The sequence below is a fragment of the Hyperolius riggenbachi genome, chromosome 3 (assembly GCF_040937935.1).
Source record: "Hyperolius riggenbachi isolate aHypRig1 chromosome 3, aHypRig1.pri, whole genome shotgun sequence".
NCBI classification, from domain to species: domain Eukaryota; kingdom Metazoa; phylum Chordata; class Amphibia; order Anura; family Hyperoliidae; genus Hyperolius; species Hyperolius riggenbachi.
In genome coordinates, this window is record NC_090648.1 from 759,114 (window position 1) to 772,153 (window position 13,040).

General features: G+C 42.6%; 1 protein-coding gene across 1 annotated transcript in view; it reads left to right on the forward strand.

Moving 5' to 3' along the window:
* LOC137560812 (sodium/potassium-transporting ATPase subunit beta-2-like) overlaps positions 1–13,040 on the forward strand; it is a 97,505-nt gene that overhangs the window by 18,400 nt on the left and 66,065 nt on the right. Inside the window, exon 3 of the mRNA XM_068271947.1 lies at positions 5,767–5,874. Coding sequence (XP_068128048.1) covers positions 5,767–5,874 — 108 coding nt within the window. The remainder of the gene's footprint in view (positions 1–5,766; positions 5,875–13,040) is intronic.

Below are 13,040 nucleotides of genomic sequence, written 5' to 3' on the forward strand. Positions count from 1 at the left end.
ACTGTCCTCGGTACGATGTCCTCCTTTTCAGGGTGTGATGTCCTCCTTTTTTGGGTTTTGCAAGTGGTCACCCTATCCCCAACCCTGTCCTCAAGGCCCACCAACAGTGCATGTTTTGTTAAAATCCAAAGAGGTAGTTAATCAGCTAGTGTATTAACAGCCTTTGTCATTTCTCTCTGGATTGGCCTACCAGAAGCTCAATGTTGTCCTGAGCTCAGATTTGGAGGGAGATTTGAATCTGAGCAGTTGGGACAGCTTTTGGTTTCCAGTGAACAGACCATTTGATGACATGGAGGTGTTAACAGCTACATGTGAATGTTAGTCATAGTCTAATGTCCTGCCATATTATTATTATGTATTTATATAGCACTGACATCTTCTGCAGCACATTACAGAGTACATTGTCATGTCACTGACTGTCCTCAGAGGGGATTACACTCTAATCCTACCATAGTCATAGTCTAATGTCCTGCCATATTATTATTATGTATTTATATAGCACTGTCATCTTCTGCAGCACATTACAGAGTACATAGTCATGTCACTGACTGTCCTCAGAGGAGCTCACAATATAATCCTGCCATAGTCATAGTCTAATGTCCTACCATATTATTATTATGTATTTATATAGCACTGACATCTTCTGCAGCACATTACAGAGTACATAGTCATGTCACTGACTGTCCTCAGAGGAGCTCACACTCTAATCCTACCATAGTCATAGTCTAATGTCCTACCATATTATTATTATGTATTTATATAGCACTGACATCTTCTGCAGCACATTACAGTGTACATAGTCATGTCACTGACTGTCCTCAGAGGAGCTCACAGTCACAGTCTAATCATACCATAGTCCTAGTCTAATGTCCTACCATATTATTATTATGTAGTTATATAGCACTGACATCTTCAGCAGCACTGTACAGAGTACATAGTCATGTCACTGACTGTCCTCAGAGGAGGTCACAGTCTAATCCTACCATAGTCCTAGTCTAATGTCCTACCATATTATTATTATTATGTATTTATATAGCACTGACATCTTCTGCAGCACATTCCAAAGTACATAGTCATGTCACTGACTGTCCTCAGAGGAGCTCACACTCTAATCCTACCATAGTCATACGCTAATGTCCTACCATATTATTATTATGTATTTATATAGCACTGACATCTGCAGCACTGTACAGAGTACATAGTCATGTCACTGACTGTCCTCAGAGGAGCTCACACTCTAATCCTACCATAGTCATACGCTAATGTCCTACCATATTATTATTATGTATTTATATATCACTGACACCTTCTGCAGCACATTACAGAGTACATAGTAATGTCACTGACTGTCCTCAGAGGAGCTCACACTCTAATCCTACCATAGTCATAGTCTAATGTTTTACCATATTATTATTATGTATTTATATAGCACTGACATCTTCTGCAGCACATTACAGAGTACATAGTCATGTCACTGACTGTCCTCAGAGGAGCTCACACTCTAATCCTACCATAGTCATAGTCTAATGTCCTGCCATATTATTATTATGTATTTATATAGCACTGACATGTTCCACAGCACATTACAGAGTACATAGTTATGTCACTGACTGTCCCCAGAGGAGCTCACAATCTAATCCTACGGGTAGGTACAGACTAACCAGCAAGCTCATGGTGACCCAGAACTCATTGGAGTGTGTAAGGGACTACAATGGTCCTAAAAGCCCCCTTACTAAGATGTTAAGAAAAACAAAAGTTTGCTTTCTTAAAACAGAAAAAAATTTGCTTTTGTTTTTCTTAACATCTTAGTAAGGGGGCTTTTAGGACCATTGTAGTTCCTTACACACTCCAATGAGTTCTGGGTCCCCATGAGCTTGCTGGTTAGTCTGTACCTCTAGGTGTTACAAGCCCTAGAGCATAGAGCCAAATTAATCCATGCCATGCACTGATGAGGATCAAACAATCCGAAACAGTCTGTATGCATGTTGGATTATTATGGCTCTGTACAAATTAACAAGCTGACACATCATTGCATTCCAGCGGTTCTGGAGGTGTGTTTAGCTTCCAAGGGTACAATGGTTCATTTGCATATATTCAGCAGTGATGCACTGGGAGACATCTCAAGCTCACTCCAACCTGAATTATCACAAATTCTTTCTGTTTTAAGAAAGAAAACTTTTGTTAATCTAATCCTACCATAGTTATAGTCTAATGTCCTACCATATTATTATTATTATGTATTTATATAGCACTGACATCTTCTGCAACACATTACAGAGTACATAGTCATGTCACTGACTGTCCTCAGAGGAGCTCACAGTTTAATCCTACCATAGTCATAGTCTAATTTCCTACCATATTATTATTATGTATTTATATAGCACTGACATCTTCTGCAGCACTGTACAGAGTACATAGTCATGTCACTGACTGTCCTCATAGGAGCTCACACTCTAATCCTACCATAGTCATAGTGTAATGTCCTACCATATTATTATTATTATGTATTTATATAGCACTGACATCTTCTGCAGCACATTACAGAGTACATAGTCATGTCACTGACTGTCCTCAGAGGAGCTCACAATCTAATCCTACCATAGTCATAGTCTGATGTCCTACCATATTATTATTATGTATTTATATAGCACTGACATCTTCTGCAGCACTGTACAGAGTACATAGTCATGTCACTGACTGTCCTTAGAGGAGCTCACACTCTAATCCTACCATAGTCATAGTCTAATGTCCTCCCATATTATTATTATGTATTTATATAGCACTGACATCTTCTGCAGCACATTACAGAGTACATAGTCATGTCACTCACTGTCCTCAGAGGAGCTCACAATCTAATCCCTGTCATAGTCATAGCCTAATGTCCTACCATATTATTATTATGTATTTATATAGCACTGACATCTCCTGCAGCACATTACAGAGTGCATAGTCATGTCACTGACTGTCCTCAGAGGAACTTATAATCTAATCCTACCATAGTCATATTCTAATGTCCTACCATATTATTATTATTATTATTATGTATTTATATAGCACTGACATCTTCTGCAGCACTGTACAGAGTACATAGTCATGTCACTGACTGTCCTCATAGGAGCTCACAATCTAATCCTACCATAGTCATAGTGTAATGTCCTACCATATTATTATTATGTATTTATATAGCACTGACATCTTCTGCAGCACTGTACAGAGTACTGAGTCATGTCACTGACTGTCCTCAGAGGGGCTTCCAATGTTACTGCCATTGGCCTCAATTCACGGAGCTTTATCAAACACTTTATCAAACGTTTTGAATTCACTAAGGTGTTATAGAATTATTGAATGTTTTACCGATAAAACGTTCAATAAATATATAACACCTTAGTGAATTCAAAATTAGATTTTACCCATGAGGTAAATTATCAAACGTTTGATAAAGTGAGAAAGTTCCGTGAATTGAGGCCACAGTCTAATGCCCAAAGGAAATCCACATGAGAAAAGGGTCTTTTTGAAGATAGTGTTCTAGCCAGGAATCAAACTCTGGACTTTTTCTGCAGTAAAAAGAGAGCCTTACCACTATGGGCTCTATTCACAAAACTCTTCAAAAATGACTTAATTCTCACCTAATTGATAAAAAAATAACCTTTCAGCACATTTACAAGCAAAATTATCACTCAAAGTTGTTCCTGATTAATTTAATTTCAATATTACTTTTTTTACCTTAATTATATCATATTTTTACTCATTGGGAGGTTAAAAATGTAACATAGGAAAGGTGGAAACCGAGGAAGGCAGGTGAAAAAGCTTTGTGACTAGAGCCTATACAGTATGTCTCTGTCATGCCCATATGTACAGTGGGATGCCAAAGTTTGGGCAACCTTGTTAATCGTCATGATTTTCCTGTATAAATCGTTGGTTGTTACGATAAAAAATGACCATTAAATATATCATATAGGAGACGCACACAGTGATATTTGAGGAGTGAAATGAAGTTTAAAAGTGTTTAAAAGTGCGCAATAACTCTTTTAAACACAATTAGGCAGGTGCATACATTTAGGCACCACAAAAAAAGAAATGGAATAAATATTTAGTACATCCTTACAGCCTCTAAATGCTTCCTGTAGGCTCCAATGTGAGTCTGGTTTCTGGTTGAAGGTATTTTGGGCCATTCCTCTTTACAAAACATCTCTAGTTCATTCAGGTTTGATGGCTTCCGAGCATGGACAGCTCTCTCTAACTCACACCACAGATTTTCAGTTATATTCAGGTCTGGGGACTGAGATGGCCATTCCAGAACATTGTACTTGTTCCTCTGCATGAATGCCTTAGTGGATTTTGAGCAGTGTTTAGAATCGTTGTCTTGTTGAAAGATACAGCCTTGGTGCAGCTTCAGCTTTGTCACTGATTCCTGGACATTCGTCTCTGGAATCTGCTGATACTGAGTGGAATCCATGCGTCCCTCAACTTTGACAAGATTCCCAGTCCCTGCACTGGCCAGACAGCTCCACAGCATGATGGAACCACCACCATATTTTACTGTAGGTAGCAGGTGTCTTTCTTGGAATGCTGTGTTCTTTTTCCTCCATGCATAACGCCCCTTGTTATGCCCAAATAACTCATTAGTCCACAGCACCTTATTCCAAAATGAAGCTGGCTGTCCAAATGTGCTTTAGCATACCTCAAGCAGCTCTGTTTGTGCTGTGGGCTTCCTCTGCATCACTCTCGCATACATCATCTCCTTGTGTAAAGTGTGCCGAATGGTTGAACGGTGCACAAGACTCCATTTGCAGCAAGATGATGTTGTAGGTCTTTGTTGCTGGTCTGTGGGTTGATTTTGACTGTTCTCACCATTCATCGCTTCTGTCTATCCAAAACTTTTCTTGGTCTGCCACTTCAAGCCTTAACTTGAATCGAGCCTAACTGTGGAAATAGACACCTGAAATCTCTGAGACAGCTTTCTGTATCCTTCCCCTAAACCATGATGGTGAACAATCTTTGTCTTCAGGTCATTTGAGAGTTGTTTTGAGACCCCCACATTGCTACTCTTCAGAGAAAATTAAAATAGGAGGGACATTTAAAACTGACCCCCTTAAATACTCTTTCTTATAATTGGATTCACTTGTGTATGTAGGTCAGGGGTAACTGAGCTTACCAAGCCAATTTGAGTTCCAATAATTAGTTCTAAAGGTTTTGGAATCAATAATGACAACAGTGCCCAAATTTGGCTAATTTTATTTAAACAATTATTGCACACTTTCTGTAAATCCAATAAACTTAATTTCACTTCTAAATATCACTGTGTGGGTCTACTATATGACATATTTAACTGACATTTTTTTATCGTAACAACCAACAATTTATACAGGAAAATCAGGACGATTAACAAGGTTGCCCAAACTTTCGCATCCCACTGTATGTGCACTTAGGATACAATGGGTAGAGGAATGGGGTTGTGGGGACTCCGTAAGGAAGGGCACTGTAGGCTGAGGTTTTCTGTTCCAGATCTGTTAAATTGAAGAGCAAGTCTTATGAAATGACAAAGAGAGCTACAGAGAGTTGCAGGATTTCATGCAGCTGGGCAGAAGAATATTAGTCATTTATTGGAGGAGAAAAGCTACAAAGACATTTAAAGGCAAAGAAATGTAACTTGATTAATATAAAACATCGTTCCATGTTAATATCAATACCGCATGTGATTCTGTAGATGGACTCGCACATGTCTAAGAATGAAAATAACAACATAGAATTGTTTTCTCTTCAAAGGTTTAATGATCAGACCCAACTTGTCCGTTCTGGATATCGCGTATAACGTGAATGCATCAGACACCACTTGGCCAACCTACGTCAGTTCACTCAATATTGCCCTACAAGGTGAGTCTGAGCATCCTTGAATCATAGATATAATCTAATATTTCTCATCATTATGATCTGTGTCCTAACACCTAAAAGATTAGTCTACCACCTAACCTCTCATCACTATCTCACCATCAACACCCAATGGAAGCAGAGACAACCAAATCAGAGACAACCAAATATCACCCCAGTATCTGTCACTCCTACTATTCTAATACCTCACCAGGACCATCTACCATCCAACATCCCATCACTATCTCCCCAACACCATCCACTGATAACTCCAAATATCACCCCAGTATCTGTCACTCCTCTCCATCTAATATCTCACCGGGACCATCTACCATCCAACATCCCATCACTATCTCCCCAACACCATCCACTGATAACTCCAAATATCACCCCAGTATCTGTCACTCCTACTCCATCTAATATCTCACCAGGACCATCTACCATCCAACATCTCATCACTATCTCACCAACACCATCCACTGATAGCTCCAAATATCGCCCAGTATCTGTCACTCCTACTTCTCTAATATCTCACCAGGACCATCTACCATCCAACATCCCATCCCTATCCCACCATCACCATCCACTGATAACTCCATATATCACCCCAGTATCTGTCACTCCTACTTCTCTAATATCTCACCAGGACCATCTACCATCCAACATCTCATCACTATCTCCCCAACACCATCCACTGATAACTCCAAATATCACCCAGTATCTGTCACTCCTACTCCATCTAATATCTCACCAGGACCATCTACCATCCACCATCCCATCACTATCCCACCAACACCATCCACTGATAGCTCCAAATATCACCCAGTATCTGTCACTCCTACTCCTCTCCATCTAATATCTCACCAGGACCATCTACCATCCAACATCTCATCACTATCCCACCATCACCATCCACTGATAACTCCAAATATCACCCAGTATCTGTCACTCCTACTCCTCTCCATCTAATACCTCACCAGGACCATCTACCATCCAACATCCCATCACTATCTCCCCAACACCATCCACTGATAACTCCAAATATCACCCAGTATCTGTCACTCCTACTGCTCTCCATCTAATATCTCACCAGGACCATCTACCATCCAACATCTCATCACTATCCCACCATCACCATCCACTGATAACTCCAAATATCACCCAGTATCTGTCACTCCTCTCCATCTAATATCTCACCAGGACCATCTACCATCCAACATCCCATCACTATCTCCCCAACACCATCCACTGATAGCTCCAAATATCACCCCAGTATCTGTCACTCCTACTGCTCTCCATCTAATATCCCACCAGGACCATCTACCATCCAACATCCCATCGCTATCTCCCCAACACCATCCACTGATAACTCCAAATATCACCCCAGTATCTGTCACTCCTACTGCTCTCCATCTAATATCTCACCAGGACCATCTACCATCCAACATCCCATCACTATCCCACCAACACCATCCACTGATAGCTCCAAATATCACCCCAGTATCTGTCACTCCTACTGCTCTAATATCTCACCAGGACCATCTACCATCCAACATCTCATCACTATCCCACCAACACCATCCACTGATAACCCCAAATATCATCCCAGTATCTGTCACTCCTACTACTCTAATACCTCACCAGGACCATCTACCATCCAACATCTCATCACTATCTCCCCAACACCATCCACTGATAACTCCAAATATCACCCCAGTATCTGTCACTCCTCTCCATCTAATATCTCACCGGGACCATCTACCATCCAACATCCCATCACTATCTCCCCAACACCATCCACTGATAACTCCAAATATCACCCCAGTATCTGTCACTCCTACTCCATCTAATATCTCACCGGGACCATCTACCATCCAACATCCCATCACTATCTCCCCAACACCATCCACTGATAACTCCAAATATCACCCCAGTATCTGTCACTCCTACTCCATCTAATATCTCACCAGGACCATCTACCATCCACCATCCCATCACTATCCCACCAACACCATCCATTGATAACTCCAAATATCACCCAGTATCTGTCACTCCTACTCCATCTAATATCTCACCAGGACCATCTACCATCCAACATCTTATCACTATCTCCCCAACACCATCCACTGATAACTCCAAATATCACCCCAGTATCTGTCACTCCTACTCCTCTCCATCTAATATCTCACCAGGACCATCTACCATCCAACATCCCATCACTATCTCCCCAACACCATCCACTGATAACTCCAAATATCACCCAGTATCTGTCACTCCTACTCCTCTCCATCTAATATCTCACCAGGACCATCTACCATCCAACATCCCATAACTATCTCCCCAACACCATCCACTGATAACTCCAAATATCACCCAGTATCTGTCACTCCTACTCCTCTCCATCTAATATCTCACCAGGACCATCTACCATCCAACATCCCATCGCTATCTCCCCAACACCATCCACTGATAGCTTCAAATATCATCCAGTATCTGTCACTCCTACTGCTCTCCATCTAATATCTCACCAGGACCATCTACCATCCAACATCTCATCACTATCTCACCAACACCATCCACTGATAGCTCCAAATATCATCCCCAGTATCTGTCACTCCTACTACTCTCCATCTAATATCTCACCAGGACCATCTACCATCCAACATCTCATCACTATCCCACCATCACCATCCACTGATAACTCCAAATATCATCCCCAGTATCTGTCACTCCTACTACTCTCCATCTAATATCTCACCAGCACCATCTTCCATCCAACATCTCATCACTATCCCACCAACACCATCCACTGATAACTCCAAATATCACCCAGTATCTGTCACTCCTACTGCTCTCCATCTAATACCTCACCAGGACCATCTACCATCCAACATCCCATCACTATCTCCCCAACACCATCCACTGATAACTCCAAATATCACCCAGTATCTGTCACTCCTACTGCTCTCCATCTAATATCTCACCAGGACCATCTACCATCCAACATCTCATCACTATCCCACCATCACCATCCACTGATAACTCCAAATATCACCCAGTATCTGTCACTCCTCTCCATCTAATATCTCACCAGGACCATCTACCATCCAACATCCCATCACTATCTCCCCAACACCATCCACTGATAGCTCCAAATATCACCCCAGTATCTGTCACTCCTACTGCTCTCCATCTAATATCTCACCAGGACCATCTACCATCCAACATCCCATCGCTATCCCACCAACACCATCCACTGATAGCTCCAAATATCACCCCAGTATCTGACTGTCACTCCTACTGCTCTCCATCTAATATCTCACCAGGACCATCTACCATCCAACATCCCATCGCTATCCCACCAACACTATCCACTGATAGCTCCAAATATCACCCCAGTATCTGTCACTCTTACTGCTCTAATATCTCACCAGGACCATCTACCATCCAACATCCCATCACTATCTCCCCAACACCATCCACTGATAGCTCCAAATATCACCCCAGTATCTGTCACTCCTACTGCTCTCCATCTAATATCTCACCAGGACCATCTACCATCCAACATCCCATCACTATCCCACCAACACCATCCACTGATAACTCCAAATATCACCCAGTATCTGTCACTCCTACTACTCTCCATCTAATATCTCACCAGGACCATCTACCATCCAACATCCCATCGCTATCCCACCAACACCATCCACTGATAGCTCCAAATATCACCCCAGTATCTGACTGTCACTCCTACTGCTCTCCATCTAATATCTCACCAGGACCATCTACCATCCAACATCCCATCGCTATCCCACCAACACTATCCACTGATAGCTCCAAATATCACCCCAGTATCTGTCACTCCTACTGCTCTAATATCTCACCAGGACCATCTACCATCCAACATCCCATCACTATCTCCCCAACACCATCCACTGATAGCTCCAAATATCACCCCAGTATCTGTCACTCCTACTGCTCTCCATCTAATATCTCACCAGGACCATCTACCATCCAACATCCCATCACTATCCCACCATCACCATCGACTGATAACTCCAAATATCACCCCAGTATCTGTCACTCCTACTTATCTAATATCTCACCAGGACCATCTACCATCCAACATCCCATCACTATCTCCCCAACACCATCCACTGATAACTCCAAATATCACCCAGTATCTGTCACTCCTACTACTCTCCATCTAATATCTCACCAGCACCATCTACCATCCAACATCTCATCACTATCCCACCAACACCATCCACTGATAGCTCCAAATATCACCCCAGTGTCTGTCACTCCTACTGCTCTAATATCTCACCAGGACCATCTACCATCCAACATCCCATCACTATCTCCCCAACACCATCCACTGATAGCTCCAAATATCACCCCAGTATCTGTCACTCCTACTTCTCTAATATCTCACCAGGACCATCTACCATCCAACATCTCATCACTATCCCACCAACACCATCCAGTGATAACTCCAAATATCACCCAGTATCTGTCACTCCTACTGCTCTCCATCTAATATCTCACCAGCACCATCTACCATCCAACATCTCATCACTATCTCACCAACACCATCCACTGATAACTCCAAATATCATCCCAGTATCTCTCACTCCTACTGCTCTCCATCTAATATCTCACCAGGACCATCTACCATCCAACATCTCATCACTATCCCACCAACACCATCCACTGATAACTCCAAATAACATCCCAGTATCTGTCACTCCTACTCCTCTCCATCTAATATCTCACCAGGACCATCTACCATCCAACATCCCATCGCTATCCCACCATCACCATCCACTGATAACTCCATATATCACCCCAGTATCTGTCACTCCTACTCCTCTAATACCTCACCAGGACCATCTACCATCCAACATCTCATCACTATCCCACCAACACCATCCAGTGATAACTCCAAATGTCATCCAGTATCTGTCACTCCTACTGCTCTCCATCTAATATCTCACCAGCACCATCTACCATCCAACATCTCATCACTATCCCACCAACACCATCCACTGATAACTCCAAATAACATCCCAGTATCTGTCACTCCTACTCCTCTCCATCTAATATCTCACCAGGACCATCTACCATCCAACATCTCATTACTATCCCACCAACACCATCCACTGATAACTCTAAATAACATCCCAGTATCTGTCACTCCTACTGCTCTCCATCTAATATCTCACCAGGACCATATACCATCCAACATCCCATCGCTATCCCACCAACACTATCCACTGATAGCTCCAAATATCACCCCAGTATCTGTCACTCCCACTGCTCTCCATCTAATATCTCACCTGGACCATCTACCATCCAACATCTCATCACTATCTCCCCAACACTATCCACTGATAACTCCAAATAACACCCCAGTATCTGTCATTTCTACTGCTCTAATATCTCACCAGGACCATCTACCATCCAACATCCCATCACTATCTCCCCAACACCATCCACTGATAACTCCAAATGTCACCCAGCATCTGTCACTCCTACTACTCTCCATCTAATATCTCACCAGGACCATCTACCATCCAACATCCCATCGCTATCCCACCAACACCATCCACTGATAACTCCAAATAACACCCCAGTATCTGTCACTCCTACTACTCTAATATCTCACCAGGACCATCTACCATCCAACATCCCATCACTATCTCCCCAACACCATCCACTGATAACTCCAAATATCACCCAGTATCTGTCACTCCTACTCCTCTCCATCTAATATCTCACCAGGACCATCTAACATCCAACATCCCATCACTATCTCCCCAACACCATCCACTGATAACTCCAAATATCACCCAGTATCTGTCACTCCTACTGATCTCCATCTAATATCTCACCAGCACCATCTACCATCCAACATCCCATCTCTATCCCACCAACACCATCCACTGATAACTCCAAATAACATCCCAGTATCTGTCACTCCTACTGCTCTCCATCTAATATCTCACCAGGACCATCTACCACCCAACATCCCATCCCTATCCCACCATCACCATCGACTGATAACTCCAAATAACATCCCAGTATCTGTCACTCCTACTGCTCTCCATCTAATATCTCACCAGGACCATTTACCATCCAACATCCCATCACTATCTCCCCAACACCATCCACTGATAACTCCAAATATCACCCAGTATCTGTCACTCCTACTCCTCTAATACCTCACCAGGACCATCTACCATCCAACATCCCATCACTATCCCACCATCACCATCCACTGATAACTCCAAATATCATTCCAGTATCTGTCACTCCTCCTCTAATATCTCACATGGACCATCTACCATCCAACATCTCATCACTATCCCACCATCACCATCCACTGATAACTCCAAATATCATCCCAGTATCTGTCACTCCTACTCCATCTAATATCTCACCAGGACCATCTGCCATCCAACATCCCATCACTATCCCACCATCACCATCCAGTGATAGCTCCAAATATCACCCCAGTATCTGTCACTCCTCCTCTAATATCTCACCAGGACGATCTACCATCCAACATCCCATCACTACCCCACCATCACCATCCACTAATCACCCCAAATATCACTCCAGTATCTGTCACTCCTACTGCTCTCCATCTAATATCTCACCAGGACCATCTACCATCCAACATCCCATCACTATCCCACCATCACCATCCACTGATAACTCCAAATATCACCCCAGTATCTGTCACTCCTACTACTCTCCATCTAATATCTCACCAGCACCATCTACCATCCAACATCCCATCGCTATCCCACCAACACTATTCACTGATAGCTCCAAATATCACACCAGTATCTGTCACTCCTACTGCTCTAATATCTCACCAGGACCATCTACCACCCAACATCCCATCACTATCCCACCAACACCATCCAGTGATAACTCCAAATATCATCCCAGTATCTGTCACTCCTACTGCTCTCCATCTAATATCTCACCAGGACCATCTACCACCCAACATCCCATCCCTATCCCACCATCACCATCGACTGATAACTCCAAATAACATCCCAGTATCTGTCACTCCTACTGCTCTCCATCTAATATCTCACCAGGACCATCTACCATCCAACATCCCATCACTATCTCCCCAACACCATCCACTGATAACT